This window comes from Carcharodon carcharias, chromosome 9 (genome assembly GCF_017639515.1).
Source record: "Carcharodon carcharias isolate sCarCar2 chromosome 9, sCarCar2.pri, whole genome shotgun sequence".
Lineage (NCBI taxonomy): Eukaryota > Metazoa > Chordata > Chondrichthyes > Lamniformes > Lamnidae > Carcharodon > Carcharodon carcharias.
Window position 1 is genome coordinate 142364312 of NC_054475.1, and position 26170 is coordinate 142390481.

General features: G+C 41.1%; 1 protein-coding gene across 4 annotated transcripts in view; it reads left to right on the top strand.

Annotated features, from left to right (window-relative positions):
- LOC121282142 (pre-mRNA 3'-end-processing factor FIP1-like) overlaps positions 1 to 26170 on the top strand; it is a 63794-nt gene that overhangs the window by 6150 nt on the left and 31474 nt on the right. For all 4 annotated transcript variants that reach the window (XM_041195650.1, XM_041195652.1, XM_041195649.1 and 1 more), the window contains exons 2-5: positions 9944 to 9986; positions 11467 to 11542; positions 15170 to 15270; positions 22803 to 22858. In XM_041195650.1, the coding sequence (XP_041051584.1) occupies positions 9944 to 9986; positions 11467 to 11542; positions 15170 to 15270; positions 22803 to 22858 (276 nt within the window). The remainder of the gene's footprint in view (positions 1 to 9943; positions 9987 to 11466; positions 11543 to 15169; positions 15271 to 22802; positions 22859 to 26170) is intronic.

Here is a 26170-nt window from a genome sequence, read left to right on the forward strand (position 1 = left end):
GAATTTTTCCAAGGTTGTAACTAGTAGTGTTGATGAGGGGGAGCCAGTGGATGTGGTTTATTTGGACTTTCAGAAGGCTTTCAACAAAGTCCCACATAAGAGATTAGCGTGTAAAATTAAAGCACATGGGATTGGGAGTAGTGTATTGAGATGGATAGAAAACTGGTGTAGAAATAAACGGGTCTTTTTCCGAATGGCAGGCAGTGACTAGTGGGCTACCGCAGGGATCGGTGCTGGGACCCCAGCTATTCACAATATATATTAATGATTTAGATGAAGGAGCTAAATGTAATATCTCCAAATTTGCAGATGATACAAAGCTGGGTGAGCTGTGAGGAGGATGCAGAGATGCTTCAGTGTGATTTGGACAAGCTGAGTGAGTGGGCAAATGCATGGCAGATGCAGTATAATGTGGATAAGTGTGAGGTTATCCACTTTGGTAACAAAAACAGTAAGGCAGATTATGTTCTGGCTATAAATTGAGAGGGGGGATGAGACCAGTGTGTCCTTGTACACCAGTTGTTGAAGGTAAGCATGCAGGAGCAGCAGGCAGTAAAGAAGGCAAATGGTATAAAAAACAAAAAAGAAACAGAAATACCTGGACAAACTCAGCAGGTCTGGCAGCATCGTTGGAGAAGAGTACCGTTGACGTTTCGAGTCCTCATGACCCTTCAACAAAACTAAGTAAAATTAGGAAAGGGGTGAAATATAAGCTGGTTTAAGGCAGTGGGGGGAGGTTTGTTGGGACAAGCAGCCAGTGATAGGTGGAGATAACCAAAAGCTGTCACAGACAAAAGAACAAAGAGGTGTTGAAGGTGGTGATATTATCTAAAGGAATGTGCTAATTAAGAGTATAAGACAGGACAGATAAGGTACAGATAGCTCTAGTGGGGGGTGGGAGAATACTAAAAGGTAGAAATAAACAATGGTGGAAATACATTTAAAAGTAATGGAAATAGGTCCCCATCCCCTTCCTGTTTCTTCCTCCTCCTTTTTGTTTTTTCCAATAATTTATATAGATTTTTTCTTTTCCCACCTATTTCCATTATTTTTAAATGTATTTCCACCATTGTTTATTTCTACCTTTTAGTATTCCCCCACCCCCACTAGAGCTATCTGTACCTTATCTGTCCTGTCTTATACTCTTTATTTTGCACATTCCTTTAGATAATATCACCACCTTCAACACCTCTTTGTTCTTTTGTCTGTGACAGCTTTTGGTTATCTCCACCTATCACTGGCTGCTTGTCCCAACAAACCCCCCCCAACCGCTTTAAACCCGCTTATATTTCACCCCTTTCCTAATTTTACTTAGTTCTGTTGAAGGGTCATGAGGACTCGAAACGTCAACTGTACTCTTCTCCACCGATGCTGCCAGACCTGCTGAGTTTTTCCAGGTATTTCTGTTTCTTTTTTGTTTTGGATTTCCAGCATCCGCAGTTTTTTGATTTTAAGGCAAATGGTATGTTAGCCTTCATAGTGAGGGGATTCGAATACAGGAGCAGGGATATCTTGCTGCAATTATACAGGGTCTTGGTGAGACCACACTGGGAATATTGTGTGCAGTTTTGGTCTCTGTATCTGAGGAAGGATGTTCTTGCTATCGAGGGAGTGCAGTGAAGGTTTACCAGACTGATTCCTGGGATGGTGGGACTGACATATGAGGAGAGATTGAGTCGGTTAGGATTATATTCGCTGGAGTTCAGAAGAATGAGGGGGGATCTCAGAAACCTATAAAATTCTAACAGGACTAGACAGGGTAGATGCAGGAAGGATGTTCCCGATGGTGGGGGAATCCAGAACCAGGGTTACAGTCTGAGGATACAGGGTAGACCATTTAGGACTGCGATGAGGAGAAATTTCTTCACCCAGAGAGTGGTGAGCCTATGGAATTCGCTACCACAGAAAGTAGTTGAGGCCAAAACATTGCATGTTTTCAAGAAGGAGTTAGATATAGTCTTGGGGCAAAAGGGATCAAAGGATATGGGGAGAAAGCAGGAACAGGCTCTTGAGTTGGATGATCAGCCGTGATCATAATGAATGGCGGAGCAGGCTCAAGGGGTCGAATAGCCTACTCGTCCTATTTTCTATATGGAACAACAATTTATACTTCATGAGGAGGGTGCTGATTGGTTGGCAAGTGGGCTCTGATAGAGGTGTTTCCATGGAGGATGCACCAGTTAACTGCTGATTGACAGTTAACTGCCAAACTTTGTTTAAATTCAAACCAAGCAGGTTGACTTGGATTGGTCAAGTCGTTGCCCTGGGAAATGAACCAGAGAATGGCTGTCGCCTATTTTGTTCAGTTGAAATAGATGCAATGTGTGTACATATTCTTTCTGTCTGCAAAGACCAGAGCTCTCATAAATGTGCCACACTGCAAGCCTGATTGAATTCATAGAACGCTCAAGATTGCTGAGCAAATGCTGTCCAATCGCAGAATCACATCCAATGTTGGACACTGTGTCATACTCTCTGGTTCGTGCTTTCACTGATTTGTGCATTCTCTATGGCAACACCTCTAGCAATTGGAGTTAGCCAACCAGTGACCACTCTCTTCTCATGAAATATAAATATTTACATTTGGTATTCTTGCAAATCCTGATGATTGTAAGACGAAAAGCTTCTACATGTCTTTTTCCAGCGATACTCAAGTTCTATACAACAAACAGCTATAAATATTCAAACATCATACCATCTAAGTTGAAATTTTTAAAAAATTCTAAATTCTTACATTGGTAAATGAAATAACTTTTGAAATAAAATACATATTTCTTTAATTTTTAGATTTAACTTTCTACTTACAATACCTCCTGCTTGCTGCGGATCCTGCTTCCTTCTGGTCCTTCTGGTTATTGCAGATCCTCCCCCTTCGAGTTGGGGCCTCTCCCTGACCTCTGAGTGAAGGCTCAGGAGAAGGGCAGTGAGGCAGGAACAGCTTCGACAATCATTTGCAGGGAGAGGCTGCTGCAAAATAGTGCCAATCGGATCATTCAGGAAACAACAATAAAACAAATCTCATGATGCTCAACAAGATTACAGGCCACATTAACTTACCAACCTTGAAGCAAAACAACGCTAAATGGGGAAATGTTAAACGAGGACTTACTGTAGGTTAAACTGCCATTGCCCACCCCCCGATCATGACTGCTCTCTGCCTTGTGCAGTTAGCACTGAACCTTTACTCAAATTTGGCTTCCAAATTCCTGATCTTCTCAGGGTATCAAGACTACACTTTGGCACTGGACTACACTGGGTGCCGTGTTTTTATTCTGCTCTGTTGCTTAAATTCTAAAGTAACTTCGAGCAGCTTACATGCCTTTCTCCACTGCCACTGCCCTCTTCTGAGCCTGAAACTGGCCTACCAGTCATACTGGTTTTTCAGCTTCAGCTACAGTCTGGTTCCTGGCCAGAGATTCCCTCTCCTCTATCAAAGTATATTTCTGTGCAGCTTCTGGATATTTAAGGTGGATCTCCAACTCAACAATGTCCTTTAGCTACCCTGCAACTATATCTGCACTTTTGAATCTTCATTCCCATGGAAATTTGCCCATCAGTGCATCCTCTGATACTGTTATCTTTCAGACGGCTCCTGGACTTCACTCAACCGCCATACCTACCTCCAAACTTGAACAACCGTTTAATAAAAGCAAAATACTGCAGATGCTGGAAACCTGAAATAATGCTCGAAATACTCAGCAAAGTCCGGCAGAACCTGTGGAGAGAGAAAATGAGTTAATATTTCGAGTTGAATACGACTCATTTTTCAGAACGGAAGGAGGGTAAACATGTAGTGGGTAATACGAAGTTGAAAGAGGGGAGAGAGAGGAAGAACAAGAAGAAAGGTCTGGGATAGGATAGAGGGCAAGAGAGATTAAATGACAAATATACCATGGAACAAAAGATTTTTGATATGTCTTCCTTTTTCCTCAACTAAGGACTCATTCCCCACTGTGGTTGACATGGCCTTCAATTTTCTGACCCATTTTCTGTAATTCTGCTCTCACTCCCTCCTTCCTAGAAGACTCTGTCCCCTCCCTCCTAGAACCGTGATAGGGTCCCCCTAATCGTCACCATCCCACCAGCTTCCACATTCAAAGGATCATACTCGACCATTTTAGCCACCTCCAGCAAGATGCCACGACCAAACACATCTTCCCCTCCCCTCCCCTGTCAGCATTCCTAAGCGCTATGATCCCAGCTGATGTTACTACTGGACAAGCCAGATCTCAGGATGGAACCCGGCTGACAGATCCCAACATTTTTATTTTTTATTTAGAAACATGGAGAGTGGCTGCTGAACAGAATCACAGGAATCAGCTTGTGAACTTTTAACTAAAGATTAAAACATCAATTAAAGTAGAAAAGATGAACTATATTACAATACTTCATCCCCAATTAAATCTTTACAGATATATATAGATTTGTAAGACTAACATAATGTACAACAGCTATCTTGTACCCTAATGTTCACTGTAAGTACACAGTCCATGTAAACCAATAGGTGACCTGTAGTCAGACACACCCCACTCTGAAACCAAGTGACAGATGCCACCCTAAATGGATCTCTCCTCAATTTCTCACCCCTCCCCGGGCCAACCTCAGATGCTTGTCACACTGTGAGCCAACTGGGTTCACTGGAACTCCCTCTTTCACACGCGGGTTTTCAATCTCCACTCTCGAAGAACCTGCTTTGGAATCTCCTTCCAAATGATGCTTTCTCTCGAACACCTCCAGGGCTTTGAACTCTCCTTCTAATGTTCCTCTCCTCTGGATTGTCACGTGCATTCAAGCTTTGCCTTCCACGCAATCTCTCTCAGATACTCAACAGAGTTGCCTACAGAACACTACTGCTTCACATGCCCATAGTAAAGAGTTACAGACCTTTGGCCGTCTGCTTGGATCTTCTGGCTTCTCACAAGCCTATTTGTCTTTAAGTCTGCATCCCACAGCTTTCTCCCTTTAAGCTTGGAGCCTTACTCTCTGCTCCGTACTTTCACTTCCACTGAACAGGATCTTGTTCCAGATTCCTGTTGTTCCTTTGACTAGAAAGTCTTGGGACTTTCTTTTTTTCCTTTAGGACCTGCTCTCTGGTTTTTAGGACCTTCTCCTGTTCTTATGGGTTACCTGCTCTCTCTTCAGTTCCCGCTGCTGTGTCCGTCTCTCCTGGCTTCAACTGAACTAAAATTGCTTTCTATTTCTCCCCGTCACTGTGTGGGCCTCCTGTTGCAAGGCAACAGTACAGTTTATTTTTTCCACCTTGTGTTTGTTTTAATGTCCTTTGAAGAGAAGTAAAACCTCGTTAAAATGCAAGCATCTTTTAAAGTGAAACTAAAACTCAGATTCTCTCCTCACTTCCTTACCACACATCCACACAAATAATAATTAAATTTATACTTAAAGATATACCTTATTCGTAACACCCACAGATACGGATGTAACTTAATTAAACTCTCTAGTTCCTCGCACTAAGGAACTGTGCCCTCCATGACACCTTGTCCACTCCTCAATCACTCCTAACCCTCATCCCCCCCTTCCCACTGACACCTTCCCATGCAATTGCAGGAGATATAGCACCTGCCCTTTTACCTCCTCTCTCCTCAACATCCAAGGCCCAGAATACATTCTCCAGGTGAAGCAGTGATTTACTTTTACTTTCAATTTATATTACTGTATTCATTGCTCACAGTGTGGTCTCCTCTACTTTGGGAAACCAAACGCACGTTGGGTGACCGTTTTGCAGAACCTCACCACTCAGTCTGCAAGCATGACCCCGAGTTTCCAGTTGCTTGGCATTTTAATCACCACCTTGCTCTCACGCTCATGTTTCTCTCCTCGGCCTGCTGCAGCGTTTTAGTGAAACTCATCGCAAGCCCGAGGAGCAGCACCCCATCTTCCAATTAGGCATTTTACAGCTTTCTGGACTCAACATTGAGTTCAACAATTTCAGACCATGAACTTTGTTCTTTAGTCCATGAACTTTTGATTCTGTTTTTTATTACCTTGTGCCGGTTTGAATCTTGTTTTTTGTGGTTTTGCTTTTGGACAGAACTGTTTATTATTCTGGAATTTGCACTCTGAGCATATGCTTTGTCCCTTTACTACAACCATTATTGCTCCTTTTACATTTTGTACCATGACATTTTTGTCATTTCATCCCTGGTGCCCTCTACCCTATCCCAGATCTTTTGTTCTTCCTCCCCAACTTTTCAACAGCATATAACCAATCATATTTCTGCCCTTCTTCAGTTCTGAAGACATTATGTTCAACTTGAAATGTTAACTGTTTCTGTTTGCACAGATGCTGCCAGACCTACTTAGTATATCCATCACTCTGTTTTTATTATCACAGTATCTTTACAGTGCAGAAGGAAGCCATTTGGCCCATCAAGTCTGCCCTGGTTCTCTGAAAGAGCATCCCACCTAGTCCCACACCCTTGCCTTATCCCCGTAACCTTGCACATTTTTCTCTTTTCAGGTAGCAATCCAATTCCCTATTGAATACCTCAATCAAATCTGTCTCCACCCCCCTTTCAGGATGTTTGCTCCAACCACCCTCTGTGTGAAAAAAATTTTCCTCACATCACATTACTCCTTTTACCAATTATTTTCCAGGCAGACTTTACCCTACCTATGTCAATTTTATCCCCCCCACCATTGACCTTCTGGCATTAAGCCTGGACTTCCTTCTAGTGTATCCTCTCTCTTTCCCATTTATTATGAGAATACGTGTATCCTAATAACCAGACAACTTGAATTATTGCTATGTCTATTCATGTGTGCCTTTTGGCTGCTGCTCCAGATCTGAGCCCAATGTTTCTATTTCCATTTTTTGTATCCAGCTCTTTTTACTTCTTTTCTCTATCCCTCCTAGACCCTATCTCCTTTCACCACTTCTTCCTGTCAGGTGCTCTGCCCTCTCAAGTCCTTATTCCAACCCTTCTGTATTCTTTGACCTTCCCACTCTCCTGCCTCTGTCCCAGGCTTGACTTTCTCTCAGATAAGCCTACAGTTCCTTCTGTGCCTTTCTTGGCATCCTTCAAAGTATTAAGGCAATCGTTGCTGCTTCCTTCTGAACAGCAACCCCAACTGCTTCATCCAACCCTCTTCTCAACGCTGCTGCCCGATATTCCTGTTTGGGGCTAATCCTGCCAATTCTTCCTGGTTCAACTCACCCCTCCTAGTGTTGACCTTGTGGAGTTTACCAGTGGATCAGTTATCACTGTGCATCTCCACATCTCCCACTAGAGTGTTTATTAATCTGTGACCAACGCCTTTACCATGTGGCTGATTGCATTGACCTCATGGCACCTTTTCTCCCTAAATGAAACAATGCTGCCTGGCTATAACTTCCAGAACTTTCCCTGCCTACACCATTGCAGTGGCAGTCTGGCTCTTATCACCAAATTGTACCTTGACCTGTCATCTGGCACTTCCTCGTTTGAGCATCTCACCTTGCTTCAACCCTCTAATCTCATTTAAAATCCTCATCCTCTACCACCCACCCAGGTATCATAAAAACTTTCTCTCAAAAAACCTCTTCCATTTCACATACAACTACATTTTCAAAATCCCAACTGACAAGTTTTTCGCCCTGCATTCACAACATTTCTGCAGCTACTGATCTGCTTAACCACAGTGACACCTCCGCCTTTAATGTCCTAATCCCCATCAAAACCATTACTCTCTTTCACCTTGCCATTCCTCTTGGTATGGCCCTCATCTCTACAGCCTAAAGTGCAAAAGCTGCAGATTTGAAAAGATATGGTGGATAACTGATTTAGCCATTCACGACTAGATCTGTCTGAACCATATAAAGCACTATCAAGCTCTGACCTTTGGGGGATACCAAAGGTAACGATGTGGGAGTGGGAAGCGAAAGTCATTTGGGTGATTTTTCTGGTTACAGTTGCCTAGATAAGAATGGAACCAGGTAAGTGCAGTCTGAACTATCTGGATGACACTGGAGAGGTGTTAAGCCAAATTCCGCTAAGGTTCATCCATGCCCTAACTTTGAAGTTGCATCTTTCTCTAATTTATATAGCTATCCTCTCCAAGCTCATCTTGTCCATGAGACCCAGCAATTGCTCCCACCACTCTACTCCCCACTAAACAGCTGACCACCTAGATTCTCTCTCTTCAGGTACTGTTCTCTTCTTCTACACATCTGCTGCCAAAGCCAAAACAAATGTTGACCTCGCCATACCTGCAGTCCTATCTCCAACCTCCCTTTCCTCTCAAGTTCTTGAAAGCGTTGTCACCTCCCAAATCCAATCTATTTTATCTGGAACTTCATCTTTGAATTCCTTTAAGCAGGTTTCCACCATCTATCACCAAAACTGATCTTCTTAAAGCCACCAAGTGACATCTTGTGTGACTCACAAAGGTAAACTTTCCCCTTTTGTCTTTCTCGATCTGTTTGCAACCTTTGACATGATTGACCACACAATCTTCCTCCAATGCCTCCAGGTTAGATGAGACTGCACTTGCCTTGTTCCATTCTTATCTATCCAGTTGTAGCCAGGCCTACAATGACTTCTCTCTATTACAACATTGCCTCTAGCATCCCTCAATGACCTATCCTTGGCTGCCTCCTACTTCTCATCCACATGCTGCTTTTGACAATGACTCCAGAAAACAGTCAGTTTCTTAATGTATGCTGGCTACACCCAGCTATCTCATTACCACTGCTCTTAACTCTTTCACTGTCTCTAAATTATTATGCTGCTTATCCACCATCCAGTACTTGATGAGCAGAAATTTCCTTCAACTAAATATTGTGAAGACTTTAGTCCTCGCTCCAAACTCCGTTCCTTAGCCAGTGACTCCATCCCTCTCCCTGGTCATCCTGTTTGGTTCACCCATCACCACTGTGCTTGTTGACCCATATGAGCTTCTAGTTAAGCAACACTTTAATTTTAAGACTCTCACCCTTGTTTTCAAATCCCTCCATTGCCTCTTCCCTCCTTAAATCTTTAGTCTCCTGTAACCTCACAACCCTCTGAGACCTGTGTGCCCCTCTTAAGTTTGACCTCTTGTGCATCCCTAATTTTAATTGCCCCACCATTGGCAGCCATGCTTTCAGCTTCCAACACCCTAATCTCTGGAATTCCCTCCTTTAAACCCCTCCTTTTAAGACACTATTTAAAACTTACTTCTGACCTAGCTTTTTGGTCATCTGCCCTAATATGTGGTTTTCTGTTAAACTTATGTTTGATAAATGCTTCTGTGAAGTGCCATGGGATGTTTTACTATGGTAACGATGCTATAATAATGCAATGTTGATGTTAGTATCATTCTGGTGCTGCATTTTACCATTAATAAGTTATTCAGTGTTTCTATTGGCAAGTGGCTGTTAAATTCATTCACAGCTGAGTCAACTGTAGGCTCCACCACTGTTGAAAACCATAATTTCTGTGCACACACTGAGAAGCCTAACAGTTTCTTGAGGCACTGTGCATGAGTGACCAAGGAATTAATATGGGTTTTGGAGCAGAATAATGACTTTTGTTTAAAAAAAAAATCCATTATTTTGCCTTAACTAAATGCCTTTTTAAATAAGGATGCCTCCATGTTGCCATTATGCTATTTTGCCAAAAATGCTTAGGTCATTTACAGGAACATTTTACCCTTCACCTTGCACAAGGTAACACCAGTACAATGCTCAAGCAGTGAAGTGTTACCTTCTAGAAGTAGGCTTGCATTTCATTCTTTTTGTATGGTCAGGAATTGAATTGCCAATTTGACTCCCATGATATACTTCAAGTTTTATTGTTTTGTACATGCAAAGTTGCTTTGCTTCAGTGCAATAGTGATGGTATAACCAGCCCATCAGATTTTCCTCTAAAGGTTCAAGTGTTAGCTATTTTTCCAGATCATTAAATTTGAAATGATTACTTTTCTGTTGAAACCACAAATAACAGTATTACTGTTTTGTTTATAGATGAAAACCCTGGTAAACAAGAGGAGGTGGCATTGGTTGATGGGTAAGAATCAGGATTTTAATGTGCAGTATACTGCCTAGGTAGTTTGAATTCCTTTCCTATTTCATCAGAAATTCTAGTGCTGTTCCTTATTCACCTACCTTGTACGTACCAGCAGAATACACCATCAGGGCACTCATGCCTGCAGGTTTGGTCTTTTGTTCTTTTAGCGCTTTTAGAGAAATGGTTCTTTGTAAACTGTGTTAGCCTCCTCCTATTTCTGCACATATGTTGGGGTTCTTATATTTAATTTGGCTTTTCAGATGTGATTACAACATTAGAGGAATGGAATTTCCACTTGTGTAATTTTTTTGTTATAACTTTTTTTATTTGCGGAGTTGGCTTTGCAAATTAGCTTTGCAAATCTGCATTCTCTCTGGGAATTCCAGCACTAATTTTTAATACCTGTGATACATGTGGTCTCAACCATTGACTGGCATGATCTCATGGAGGTTCTCTTGTCCAATCTTTAAATTCTGGAAACATTATGATTTATGATATTTTCCATCTATAAGTAAACTGCTGAAATTATTATGATTTGAAAACCAGTCTTGACAATGCGCACTGATTTCTGCTTTTAATTTTTGGGATCCTGCATTTAAAAACTAATGCGAGATTGCATTCTAATATTGCTTACTTACTTCTAGTTCACCTTACCTCACCACTGTAATCATTGAGCTCAGATTGTGCAAAACCATTCGTCAAGACCATGTGTAATTAAAAGTGACAAATGTAGTGAATGCAGACTACCAAATATATAGAATTGCTTTCTGTAACTATTGAAATTATATTGGTGAAACTTATTAAATAAACAGACAATTGAATCATAAAATTTCTTCCTTTCCAATTAGAATTTTTTTGTGTTCTTTACTACCGTCCCATGGGCCCCAAAATATGATAGGTTACTTTCTTTGCTCTTGGTATTCTCTCATTCTAATTTAAAGAAAGTTTGCTAATTACCAAAAAATGTTTAGTTTCTTTCATCCCAAAAAGATTTCAATTTGGATGTAAATACCATAACTGTGCCATTACAGACTGCACCCAAAATTTAATGGGAAATATCTGTTTTTTGGTTTCCCTTTAGAGTTATGCTAGCTTGGGATATCTTTATGAAAGAGCACTAATTACAGAGAATTCATCATTTTGAACTGAAGATTTGGGAATCATAATCAAGAACTGTGGTCAAAAGACCTATTGGTGCACATTGTCCAAGTTAACAGATAAGAGTGGCCATTTGAATAGAATACTGAAGTTACTGCCAGTTCCTATGCAACTATGGTTGCCATGTTTTAGTACCCTCAGAGTGGAGAAGGTTGGTGTTTTAAAAGATTAATGCATTAATAGTAATTGTAGAAGAAAGAATGCAGGTTATCTAAGCCCTCCTCTCGAGAATACTGCAGTTATTGAAATTACCTATCAAGTTTGGCAAATAGGTTCATCTTGTGTTTTGTTTTGATGTAACTTGGTTACTTGCTTTGTGCAGGGGAGAAGATTCTTTAAAACCGCTGCAGGAGACATCGCAAGAATTCAAAGTCAGCAACTTGGAAATGGCTGAAGGTGTAAGTTTCAGAATGGTGTTCCCAGCATTAGTTTGCTGTTTTGTATTTAATCGAGTGAAGTTTCAGACAAAAAGAATGAAATGTTTTAAATGTGGCGTTCTGCAAGTTCTATGTAATTGATTTAAAAATTAATCAGAATATGCTTCTGAGGGAGTAGTAGGATTAGTTCATTAGGATTGTACTGTACTTGGGGGGTGCTGCTTATTGCAGGCTACATAGGTAAGACATTTTCTCCACTTTACTCTTAGGAGGTTGTAAAGTTGAAGGACGAGGGCCGTGTATGCTAATGACCAGAGAGTGCTGTTTTTCACCTTCTTATCTGTGCACACTCTGGCCATCAGCATACATAGCCAATTTCTCTCTTTCTGGCTTTAAACACTGAATGATAAAATGCACAGACATGGGCTGTCAAGCTTTGGTTTTTGACATGAAGTGCTGCGGGTCAGCTAACAAAAGGTTGTGGGGAAATTAGACTGCAGGAGGTGACCTGTATGTGGCAGTATAGTGTGCTGATTATTTTTGGACGATTACACAAAGATAAATTGTACAAATTGAGCTAAATGAATCTGATCATAACTGTTGCTCTGTATATTCGCTTGCTGTGAAATAAAGCAGCTTAATGATTTGTGAGCAGCTTCGTCTCCAGTGTTTGCTTGATCCACCTACAGAGCACTTGAAGAAGTCTAAAAGATGTAGAATATCCAGTCCAGGACACAAATCCCCATGCATTAAACTCCCATGTTATTTTATCATTCAAATTGATATAGGACAGCAAAATCATTCTTGTAGGGAAAACTTTTCTACTGAATAGATATCACATAGAATCAGCAGACACTTAATAATTGATCTAGGTGAGGAGGAGAAAACAGTGGGCAGAATTCAATGCTCCCTGCAGGGAGGCGGGATGCAGGGTGGACATCCTGTCGTCCGCTTCCAGAATCTTCCCCCAATTAAGGCCAGTGGGGGAAGGGTAGAGGATGGCTTTCCTACCTGGAAGCCAATTAAGGTTCCAAAATGGTCACTTAATGGCCTCATCCTACTGCGAACCACTCCATATGGAAAACCTGCAACCTGGTCATTGGGGGGAGGAGGGTCGTGGGGGGTCTTTTCTTCTTGGGCATCCTCAGCCCAACAGAGGGACCCTCTGGAAGCCAACCCCCTACCCTTGACGACAACCATTCCCCCCTTCCCTCCACCCCACACCTGCCAGGGCCTTACTAACTGGTCCTAGCAGTCCTGCCTTTGGCCCAGGGGCTTCAGCTTGGTCATCCTTCTGATAGACTCCACTGGAGTGCCAGCATTGGCCATTGTTCCTGGTTGTGCTGCTGATATTGGAGAACTGCCAGCCTCTTATTGGCTGGCAGCTCTCACAGCATATCCACTGTGCACCAGGAAGCCTGCTGGGAAATTGCTCCTTGTGGAACCAGGATGTCCAACAGGCTGCCTAATTGGGACTTAATCCCAATGAGACTCCCAGAAGTGACCATGGCCGGGTTGCTACCGGCTCTCCAGCCGGTGGATAGGCCTACCAGCATGACTATTAAATTCCACCAGTGTCTTAAATGGGAAGTGCAAAAATAACTGAGTGAAAGAAAGAGGAGGAATGTTTGCTTATTTTTTGGGGGGGCAATTATTGTTTAGAATATATTGGAACTCCCCAGTCTATAGCTTAATGGCTCTGGTGTAGCGTCATTTCTGCTTATGCTGAATCAACTGATCTCAGCTAGGGCAGCAGTAGCCACAGCTGGGGTAGGCTGGGAAAATTGTCAGCAATGATCGATATCAAGTATCCAGTGGTCTTGTTCAAATAAATGAGGATTGGATTCAGTGTTTTCTTGGTTCTTTGAACAAACCCTTAAAACAAGGATTTTGAATTTATCATAAATGTGACCGGCAAGAGTAAGTGATGTCTCTCAGAAATAGAACGTTATCTGTTTCTAAAAATGCCAGAATAAAGTTTCTTTCATTGTTCCTTAACAACATGCCTTAAGTCGCATCTCAGAAGAGCACACCTTGCTGTCACCTGAATTGTTTCCATTTTCTACCCCAGTCATCCTTGAGAACACTCCCACTCAGACTGCCAAATTACAAGCAGCTGAATTGTGACTCATGCCAGCAGAGAACTGGTTTGAAACAACATTGGCCTTTATTCATGGAAGATCTTTCCACAAAGAGACATTTTATCACATTAGTTTAAGCCATAGCCCAGATTAGTTGCCAGTGTGCTAACATACTTAAGTAGGTTGGGACAAGGTTAATAAAGTCCAAGAAACTAACTCTGTAGTACCTTGGGAAAGGAACTTGCAACCACTCAACAACAACAAACTTTGAGTTTGTTTGTGCCAGGACAAAACAGCCTGTTTGATTGGCACCTCACCCACCATCTTAACCGTTCAATCCCTCCACTACTGGCACACAGTGACAGTGATGTGCACCATCTACAAGATGCACTGCAGCAACTCACCAAGGGTCCTTCAACATCACCTTCCAAACCCCTAACTTGTACCACTGAGAAGAACAAGAGCAGCAGGCTAATGGGAATGCAAGCAGCAGGAAGTTCCACTCCAAATCATACATCACCCTGACTTGGAAAATATTGGTGTTCTTTCAGTGCCATTATATCCGTATCCTGTGCCAGAATCTTCGGGTCGGTGAGTGGGGACAGGGCCCGCTCGCTGACGCGTAAAATGACGCATGGTGACGTTGGGCGTGCATCCCGATGGCACCGTGCATCATTCAGATCATGAGTTCGGTGGGCGCACACCAGAGTCGGCTGCACGCCTGCCAAACTGTCAAAGGCCTATTAAGGCCATTTAAATAGTAATTAAACTAATTAACTGAGCTGCCCGTCCAACCTTAAGGTTGGCGGGCAGGCGAACAGCCCAGGCGGCCTTCGCATTTATTATGAAACCTCATTCTTGAGCGGGATGAGGTTTCATGAAGGCTTTTAACATTTAATAAAAATTTCTAATAAAATTAATTGACACGTCCCAGCTCATGTGACACTGTCACGTGAGGGGACGTGTTAAAAAAATTTTTTTGCCTTCATTAAAATTTTCAAACATCAAAATAATCTCCCTGAGCCAGCTCTGTGCCTTGGAGATTTCTGCGCGCGTGAAAGAGCACAGCCCCGACTTAGCCTACTCCCCCCGCCCGCACAGGGAGCGCACAGCGCCTTAATTGGCCCGCTCACAATGGCAGCGCGCAGCTGATCATGGGCGGCAATCGGCTTTGCGCCCACCGTGCCCACTCCTGCCCAACCCCCCTGACGGGGAGAAAATTCTCCTCTTGGAATTCCCTCCCAAACAGTACTCTGGATGTATCTTCACCACAAAGACTGCAATGCTTCAAAAAGGCAACTCACCACCACCTTCATGAAGACATTTAGGAATGGGCAATAAATGCTAGTCTTGCCAGTAATGCCTACATCCCATGAATGAATAAAGTGCACGTATGGCCACATCTGTCTCTTGCGTATTGAGCTAACGTGTCATAAGAGCCCCCAAGAAGAGATTTAATCAAGATGTCATCATCCTGACTAGTATCAAAGCGGATACAGGGTACTTTAAAAGTTTAGTATGTTGTTAGTGTGTTGATTGGTTGAGAAGAGTTGACTTTGTATTTTAGGCTTCACAGAATGGTGATGATGATGACAGTGACAGTGACAGTGATGACGATGATGTAAAGGTCACCATCGGCAACATTAAAACTGGTGCGCCACAATATATGTAAGTGAATTGGTGTATTTCTAAAACTTCAATTATTAAGTTGCTTTATTGTATTGAAGTTTGTAGAATAAAACAAACATTTTAAGAACAAGGAAAGGCCATTAGACTTATTTTTATCAGCATTCTTATTATATCTCTCAAATCTGTCTTCAGAAGCACATCTAATTGCAGCCTGAATTAATATTGCTTGCTTCAGTGAGATTTCCTGATAACCTATTTCTCAAGTCTATTACCTTTAATATAAAGAAGCAAGTTCCATCCATCTTCAAGTCTTGTTGCTGGCATTAACTTTTCAACTTTTGTGCTTTTGAATTCTTGACAGTTAATAGTTTGCAAGGATCAATTTTTGTCAATTCCTTTCATGCTTTGAAAACTGCAATTAGACCATCTCAAATTTGCCAGCTTTCCAAAGAAACTGAACTAGCTTCCTTTAGGATTTTGTGATTTAGATTCATAATAACCCAGAATCATCTTTGTTTCTTGCCTTTGTACCCCAGGTCAGAAATGCACAAATTATGTAATATCTTGATTTTTCTCTGCTAATTCAGACCAGTATCGTTACTGAATAGAAACTCCTATGTTGCAAATGACTTCATTCCCAACATACTATTTTACATATGTCATGGCGTAAATGACCAACCTTTCATCAGCCTGTTGCCTTTATGCAAAAAAAAAAGCATTGCCAGAAAGCAAAATTGTTGTTTATTGTACTAGCAGTTATTTTTGAGAGATTTTCAACCTTTAACTTATATAATAATTTATTAAGGTCCAAAGGTGTGGGGTCAATTTCATTTCCACTATGGCAACCACTTCCTTCTACATTAGTACACATGTTTTTTTTAATGTTTGTTGCAATTTTTCAAGCATAATCTTCCTGCGATTCTGCATCTCTACTTTTGCAAAAGAACTATGTTAAACAAGTATGAATAGGGGAGACAGCATTTGTGGACATTTCAGGTTGTTGGCCCAAAAGTCATCATCCTGAAACGTTTATTGTTTCTTTCTCCACAGATGCTGTCCAACATGCTGAGTATTTCCAGCATTTTTTTTGTTTTTATTTCAGATCCCCAGCATCTGCAATATTTGGCCTTTGAAATATTTGTGGGGACTAATACTGCAGGGATATGGATTTTTTTTTTGCACTTTGTTAAACAACACATTTGCTGAAAGCCCTGACTTTAACATCATGGATTGACTTGTGAACTGAGGAATATTTGTGATTTAGGTTTAAGTTGGTTAAATTCACAGGATTACCCATTTTCTTGAATCATTAGTTGTTTGCCGTGGGTTTTTTTCTTGGTATATCTTGATCTCATTTTATGTCATAATTATGTTATAACAATGGAAAATGCTGACAATCCATGGACCAGACAGCATCCTCAAAGGGAAAAGACAGATTAATATTTCAGTATAAACTACACCCACCCCCCCCCCCCCCCCCAGATCCATTCTCTTTGCCTGTACAAAGATAGTTGTCAGCATGGCTCAGTGGTAGCACTCTTGCCAATAAGTCAGAGGCGTGGGTTCAGGTCCCATGCATATCAACTTATGAACATACGAATTAGGAGCAGGAGTAGGCCACTCGGCCCCTCAACCCTGCTCTGCCAATCAATAAGATCATGGCTGATCTGATTGTGACCTCAACCCCACATTCCTGCCTATCCCTCTCCTGATAACCTTTCACCCCCTTGTTAATCAAGAATCTACCTAGCTCTGCCTTTAAAAAAATTCAAAGACTCTGCTTCCACCGCCTTTTGAGGAAGAGCTCCAAAGACACTGAACCCTCTGAGAGTTTCTCCTCATCTCTGTATTAAATGATTGTAACTTTAACTCCACATTCCCATCAATGCCTGATAACTTTTCACCCTCTTGCTTACCAAGAATCTATCTAGCTCTGCTTTAAAAATACTCAAAGACTCTACTTCCACCGCCTTTTGAGGAAGGGAGTTCCAAAGACTCTCAATCCTCTGAGAGAAAAAAATTCTCCTCATCTCCGTCTTAAATGGGTGACCCCTTATTTTAAAACAGTGACCCCTAGTTCTAGATTCTCCCACAAGAGGAAACATCCTCTCCACATCCACCCTGTCAAGATCCCTTGGTATCTTAAAGGTTTCAATTACGTCGCCTTTTACTCTTCTAAGTTCCATTGGATACAAGTCCAAGCTGTCCAGCCTTTCCTCATAACACAACCCTCTCATTCCTGGTATTAGTCTAGTAAACCTTCTCTGAACTGCTTCAAATGCATTTACATCTTTCTTTAAATAAGGAGAATAGTACTGTACTCAGTACTCCAGATGCAGTCTCACCAATGCCCTGTACAAGTGAAGCATAACCTCCCTACTTTAGTAATCAATTCCACCTCACAATAAATGATAACATTCTATTAGCTTTCTTAATTACCTGCTGTACCTCATACTAACCTTCTGTGATTCATGCACTATGACATCCAGATCCCTCTGAATCCCTGAGCTCTGCAATCTCTCACATTTGCATAAAAAGCTTTTTTATTCTGTCTGCCAAAATGAACAATTTCACATTTGCGTACATTGTACTCAATTTGCCATATCTTTGCCACTCACCTAGCCTATCTCTGTCACTTTGTGGCCTCCTTATGCCCTGTTCAAAATTTACTTTCCTACATATCTTTGCGTTGCCAGCAAATTTAGCAACCATTCCTCCGGTCCCTTCATCCTAGTCATTTATATAAATTGTAAAAAGTTGAGGTCCCAGCACTGATCCCTGTGGCACACCACTCGTCACATCCTGCCAACTAGAAAAAAGACCCATTTATGCCAACTCTCCTCCCTGTTAGCTAGCCAATCTTCTATCCATGCCAATCTGTTACCCCCGACACCATGCACTTTTATTTTCTTTCTTCTGGAAATCTAAGTACAGTACCTCCACCGGTTCCTTTTTACCCACAGCACATGTGACTCCTTCAAAAAACTCCAATAAATTGGTTAAACATGATTTTCCTTTTACAAAACCATGTTAATTCTGCCTGATTGCTTTGATTTTTTTTCTAAGTTCCCTGCTATAACATCTTTAATAATAGCTTCTAACATTTTCCCTATGGCAGATGTTGGGCTAACAGGCCTGTAGCATCTTGCTTTCTGTCTCCCTCCCTTTTTTGAATAAAGGAGCTATATTTGCTATTTTCCCATCTAATGAAACCTTTCCCTTATCTAGGGAATTTTGGAAAATTAAAAACAAGGGATCAACTACCTGACTAGCCACTTCATTCAAGACCTTAGAGTGAAGTCCATCGGGACCTGGGGTTTGGTCAGCCCGCAGCTGCAACAATTTGCGCAATACCACTTCCCTGGTGCTTGTAATTTTCCCAAGTTCCTTCCTCCCTTCCATTTCCTGATTTACAGCTATTTCTGGGATGTTACTTGTGTCCTCTATAGTGAAGACCAAAGCAAAATACCTGTTTAATTCATCCACCATCTCCCTCCTTTCCATTATCAATTCCCCAGTTGCACTCTCTATAAAACCAATGCTACTTTGTTAACTCATATTTATGTATCTATAGAAACTCTTACCATCCATCTTTATATTTCTAGCTGGCTTTCTCTCATACTCTAATTTTTCCCTCCTTATTAATCTTCTTGTCATTCTTTGCTGTTCTTTATACTCTTTCCAATCTTCTGACCTGCCACTCATCTTTGTCCCATTGGAATTTTTCTCCCTCATTGCAATGTACATATTTTCTGTATTCTGAAATATCCCTTTAAATGGGTGCCACTGAACTTCTATATATAGAACTTCTGACATATAAGACCATAAGACACAGGAGCAGAAATTAGGCCATTCGGCCCATCGAGTCTGCTCCACCATTCAATCATGGCGGATAAGTTTCTCAACCCCATTCTCCTGCCTTCTCCCCGTAACCTTTGATCCTCTTACCAATCAAGAACCTATCTATTTCGGTCTTAAGTACACTCAATGACCTGGCCTCCACAGCCTTCTGTGGCAATGAATTCCATAGAATCACCACTCTGGCTAAAGAAGTTTCTCCTCATCTCTGTTCTAAAAGGTCTTCCCTTTACTCTGAGGCTGTGCCCTCAGGTCCTAGCCTCTCCTACTAATGGAAACATCTTCCCCACGTCCACTCTATCCAGGCCTTTCAGCATTCTGTAAGTTTCAATCAGATCCCCCCTCATCCTTCTAAACTCCATCGAGTATAGACCCAGAGTCCTCAAACGTTCCTCATATGTTAAGCCTTTCATTCCTGGGATCATTCTTGTGAGCCTCCTCTGGACCCTCTCCAGGGCCAGCACATCCTTCCTGAGATACGGGACCCAAAGTTGCTCACAATATTCTAAATGTGGTCTGACCAGAGTCTTATAAAGCCTCAGCAGCACATCCCTGCTTTTATATTCTAGTCCTCTTGAAATAAATGCCAACACTGCATTTGCTTTCCTAACTCCCGACTCAACCTGCAAGTTAACCTTAAGAGAATCCTGGACTAGGACTCCCAAGTCCCCTTGCACTCCAGATTTCTGAATTCTCTCCTCATTTAGAAAATAGTCTATGCCTCTATTCTTTCTATCAAAGTGCATGACCTCACACTTCCTCACGTTGTATTCCATCTGCCACTTCTTTGCCCATTCTCCTAACCTGTCCAAATCCTTCTGCAGCCTCCCTGCCTCCTCAATAGTACCTGTCCCTCCACCTATCTTTGTATCATCTGCAAACTTAGCCAGGATGCCCTCAGTTCCTTCATTTAGATCATTAATGTATAATGTATATCTCTTAACCTCATTTGCAGTTCACTTTAGCTAGCTCTGTTTTCATGCCCTCACAATAGCCTTTATTTAAGTTCAAAATACTAATCTTGGATGCACTCCTTTCTCCTTCAAAATGAGTGTAAAATTCAATTATTATAATTACTGCTACCTAGGGGTGCCTTCATAATGAGATTACCAATTAATCCTATCTTGTTGCTCAATAGTTAGTATAGCCTGCTCGCTGGTTGGCGCCAGAACGTGCTGTTCTAAGAAACTATCCCGAGAACATTCTATGAACTCCTCATCTTTGCCTATCTGATATTTCCAGTCTATATGTGGATTAAAATCCCTCATGATTATTGCTTTTCTGGCAAGTTTCCATTATCTCTTCTTCTTTGCCCTACCGTGTTGTTACAGTTAGGGGGCTTGTACACCACTCCCACAAGTGACTTCTTAACTTTAATATTCCTTGTTCCAACTCAAACGGCTTCTACATTCTGGTTTCCTGAACTTAGGTCACCCCTCTCTATGATACCATCATTAATTGAAGAGACACCGCCCCCCCCCCCCCCCCCCCCCCCACCTTTTCCTAACTTCCTGTCCTTCCTAAATGTCACGTTCTCTTCAATATTCAGGCCCCAATCTGTGTCATCCTGTAGCTATGTTTCTATAATGGCTATCAGATCGTACTTATTTCTATGCGCTATCAATTCATCTGTCTTGTTTTGAATGCTACGTGAGTTTAGGTACAGAAGCTTTAGTTTTGTCCTTTATTATTTTTGTAACATCTAGCTTTATCTGTGACTTACTCTTAGATTCGTACTCTCTGTCCCTTCCTGTCACAGTCTGTTTATCAATTCCCATATTAATACCTGTTTCTCTTGCCTTGTCCCTACTCTTTGGTTTACCACATCTTCCCAAATTTGATCCTTTGACCCCACTATTCAGTTTAAAACCCCCTCTACTTCCCTAGTTAGGCGTCTCACAAAGACACCAGACCAGCATGGTTCAGGTGTACACTGTCCCAATGGTACAGATGCCACTTTCCCCAATACTGGTGCCAGTGCCCTACAAACTGGAACCCACTTCTCCCAAACCAGTCTTTGAGCCACACATTCATTTCTCTAATCTTATTTGTTTTATGCCAATTTGCACGTGGCTCACGTAATCCAGAAATTATTACCATTGAGGTTCTGCTTCTTAATTGGTGCCTAGCTCATCATACTGACTATGCAGAGCCTCCTTCCTCATCCTGCCTATGTCGTTGGTACCTACATGGACCACAACCTCACCTCTTCCCACTGCAAGTTCCTCTCCAGCCCTGAGCAGATGTCCCAAACCCTGACACCAGGCAGGCAACAAAACCAGCTGGACTCCTGCTCTTTGCTGCAGAAAACAGTGTCAATCCCTCTTACTATACTGTTCTCTACTACAGCTATATTCCTTGCCCCCACCCTCACCATGTCCCACGTGGATGGCTTCCTGTACCATGGTGCTATGGTTAGTTTTTCATCCACTCTGCAGTCCCCACTGTCATCCAAACAACTTGAGAGGCTCACACTCCTGCACTTCTGCCCTCTGGGTCCTCTGACCTGGCTCACTCACAGTCACACCCTCCTGATCCTGGCCAGTGACCAAGTCAGAAGACCCTATCCTAAGTGGTGGACTGCCTCCTGGTATAAAGCCTTCAGGTAACTTTCCCCCTCCCTGATGTGTCGCAGAGTCTGCAGCTCAGCCTCCAGCTCAATGACTCTGAGCCAAGGTTCCTCGAGCCGCAAACACTTACTGCAGATGTGTTTGCCCTGGATCACAATGTTATCTAGGAGCTCCCACATGCCGCAGCCTTGACACATCATCTGCCCTGCCACGCTTAATGTGTTTTAGATAATTACTTAATTATATTAATCACGTATTTATGTTGCTTTCTTATATATTTTATTAATTTTATCACCAAATTGTGCACTATTTCAAACCTTAGGGATAGAATAGAACTCACCCACTTACCAGATACCTCAAATCAATTTCTTTGGGGGAGAAAAATAGAAAGAGGAAACGAACAGCTCCTCTTCCCCTTTCATCGAACTCCCTCCTCACCAAATTCCAAGTCTTCACTCAGTTAGTCAGCTGCAATCTGTTTGCCCTCAAGGGATTTGATCACAATCTAGGCTAACATACCTCTCCTGTGCCATGATGAGACATTACAGTGAGGCATCGTTGTTCCCTCGGATGGGCATAAATGATCCAGTAGCACTATATTGAAGAAGATCAGATAAAATTTATAACAAAAACAGAAAATGCTGGAAAAACTCATCTAACAGCATCTGTGGCGAGAAAGACAGAATTAATGTTTCGAGTCCTTATGACTCTTCTTCAGAGCTGAAGAGAAGCTAAAGAAGAAAAGAAAATTTATCTCAGCCAACACATAAAAGAAATTATCTAGCCATTATCATCTTACTGTGCCCAAACTAGCTGCAGGTTTTCTGTATTACGACACAGATTACACTTCAAAACTTATTAATTGGTTGTAAAGCTTTAGGATATTTGCTCTATAAATGCAAGTCTTTATAAAGCAGTGCATCCTAACTATCCTATTTTTTTTGAACTAAGGAAAACTGCTGTAAAATGTTACATGTCATTTTCATTCAAAAGTATATTTTACAGTACGGTGGGGTGGGATGATGGACAAAAAGCAAACTTGGATCATTAGCTGGAACTTGCTGATGCTAATATGGTGTGTGTACTATTTAAAAATGTATATTTTCAAAATTCCTTAAATTTGGTGACTTTAAATTTATATAGGGGGACTCCAGTGAACTTGAATCTGAAGAGTGGGCGACCCTATGGTTCTACTGCAGGTCGGTGAGGGTGTTTATCCAGCAATTATTCAGTGGTACTTAATAAATTACTAGATTAAACAGGGCTGTTCACTTTGATTGAAAAGACATATATTTTCATTGCTAGCCCATTAGATTACCCATGACCAGTTTTACTGGCATAGAAGACTATTGGATCAAATAAACTGACAACGTAGAAGGAGGAATCAGAAATCTGAGAATGATTGCACTGCTCTCCTCCCTCTGTATTCTCCACTGTTTCAAAGGTGCATCCACTTACTTCTCCCTTAAAATGTACAATATTTTAGTCTGGACCACTCTGGCAAAGCTTTGCATGCTACGTAAGGGTAAGGATATTTCCCCTGATCTCTGTGTCTCCATTTTCTTACTTGATGAGCCCCTGGCCAGCAGAAATAGTGTCTCCCTGTTTGCTTTAACAAAACTCTTCATAATTATAAAAAGTTAAATTAAACTTTCTGTTAGTCTTTTGGTATCTCCAGTAACTTTTTTCACCACTCCCCACCCTGCGGCCATTGTTCAGAATTTATTCCATACACTTCATGTGACTTTAATATGCTTTCTAAATGGGTTGACCAGAACACACAGCACTCTAATGGACTAACTGTTACTTTGTGCAAATACAAATTACCTGCCTTTATTTAAATTGATAACCTTTCTATGTTGTATCAATCAAATTTCCACTTTTAATAAATTATGCATATGATTCTCCCTGCTCGTGTCTATTCACCACACTTTTCAGCTTCTTTACATGAAATATATTCATCCAATCTGTTTTCTTTATAAAATGTATTTCATCACACTTCTGTACATAATAATGCACCTGTGACTAGTCAGCCCGTTCATTTAATATGTCTGTGTTCTTCAAATTTTGGACAATCCTCCTTGTTGTTTGACAAATCCCCTTTTGACACCAGAGATATGATGTACCTTTTATAGTCTATGGATACTTGTTGAGTCTTGAGCTTATTGGGTGCATTTATTTTTTTTGGACTACCTGGATTAATGCACCCCTTGGCTTTGTGCTCAGCCAAACAGACGAGCAAAGACCTAGTTCAATCTCCAGGATTCCCTTTTAGGATTAGTTTCTGAAATAATTTCGGTATTCATTCATTAACAACCTGCACAGAGATAAAGAGGTGGTACCAGTCAGATGGAAAATTTTCTTTTGGTCAAACAATATAGTAACTTAGTTCAATAAATTTTAATACATGCCCTGGTAATTTGTAGTTAACTATGGATATAAGGTACTAATAGAGAGAAAGTTAGTAACAACAAAAACAATTTATTAATATCCTTGGGGCAATTTTAATAATACCAGCTTAACTGTTAAATGAAGCTTTGTCTGTAATGCTTAACTTTTAGTTTAGGATTTTAACTGAGGATAATTGATAGATCACTTAATGTAATACTTTAAAGCTGATTTAAAGAAATCAAGTGCTTAAAGGAGTTAGTTCTTGCTGATGACTCGTTGAAATTATTAACCAAAGAAGGAATCAATACATTGAAGAGGCATACCGAGTTAGTTCTATTCATTTAAATTGCTACCTCTTCTTCGGAAAGGCAATATTACATTAAACCTATTTCAGATGTGTTGCATTTTGTGTTACCTGTTACGTTGTCACATAAGCTGGAAAGGGCTAACATCACCAAACTACTTAAAGTGAAAAACACCTAAAGTTGTTCTGTGATTTTTGAAACCAATTTATTGTGCCCTTTCTAATGTTCATGTCAGGGCAATGTACAGGCCATTAGTGAGACTACAACTAGAGTATTGTGTACAGTTTTGATCTCATTTAAGGAAGGATCTAATTGCATCAGAAGCAGTTCAGAGAACGTTCACTTGACTGATTCCTGGGACTTGTGGGTGGGAGGTGGCATCCTATGAGGAAAGGTTGGACAGGCTGCGCCTGCATCCATTGGAGTTTATAAGATTGAAAGATGATCTTATTGAAGCATATAAGGTCCTGAGGGGAATTAACAGGACGGATGCTGAAAGGATCACTCCCCTTGTGGGAGAGACTAAAACTAGGGGACGCAGATTAAAAATAAGGAGCCCCCCATTTCAGATGGAGATGAAAAGAAATTTTTCTTTGAGGGTCATGAATCTTTGAAACTCTCTCCCCCAAGAGTGGTGGAGGCAGTTCATTGAATATTTTTAAGGCAGAGGTAGGTGACTAACAAGGGAGTCAAAAGTTAAGAATCTATCAGGGGTTGGTGGAGTGTGGAGTTGAGGCCATGAATGATCTTATTGAATGACAGAGTAGACTCGAGGGACTGAATGGCCACTCCTAGTTTTGTGGGCTCGTATGTGATCATAAAAGTGGTGAAATAAAGTAGTTAGTGATGCTTTTGTGTCCCTTTTAGCCCATAATATCTCAAGGGAGTTATGTGTTAAATAGTTCTTCAACCAATATCGTAGCGCCGTTCTGCTGGCAACGGAACAGGACTTTAATTAATGTAAATTGAATTGGTTTATGTCGGATGATTCAGAATGAGCTAAGTTGGACGCCACATGTAAAATCCTAAATACGATTATAAATTCTACATCAGCTTTCGCTGCAGATCACTCACCAGTCTGTCCTAAGTCACATAACCCTGGCTGTGTTGTCAATGGGTTCACTGCAGTTGGCTTTCCTATCCCCAGACTAGGAAGAAGAGGGTTTTTCCCCCTCTTACAATGGTCATTGGGAGCAGCAAGTGAGTAATCGATGTCCTCACAGTTGAATAACTCAGCACAGATTGTCCAGCTTTACCTATGAATTAATAGCTATATGAATGAGATATTAGAGACTAACCAGTGCGCTTGGAACTGCACAAGGCTGTTGCATTTGCTATAAAATGATGAACCTTGTGGAAGTTCCTCATTTAAGACAAACGCATTGATAAAAGATGAACTAGAAGTATTATTGCAGAAGCAATTAGAATTTTATTGACTGTATATCAACGATGCAGTGTTTAATAAGGTTTTTTGAAAATTTATGCTGCAGTTTCTGCACAGTTTCTAATAAAATAGAGGGGAAAGGATGTAGAGAATCGACAGCAACAGAGGATTTTAACAGAGATGTTCTTAAGTGAGATTCTCCAAATCTCACCTAATCCATTCAGTTAAGAATTTTTATAAATTCAGTCAAATAAAACATTCCATTAAAAATATTTTGACTCCTGCTTGAAAGTAGATGGCTTTTCTCTTTCCAGTTTAGGAATTTTCTAATGTGAGTGATATTGTCATGGCCCTGATCAGATTCCTATTATGTTCCAATGCAGTACTTTTAATATTGGTAGTACTTAGTGTACATGCAAATTAATTTGACT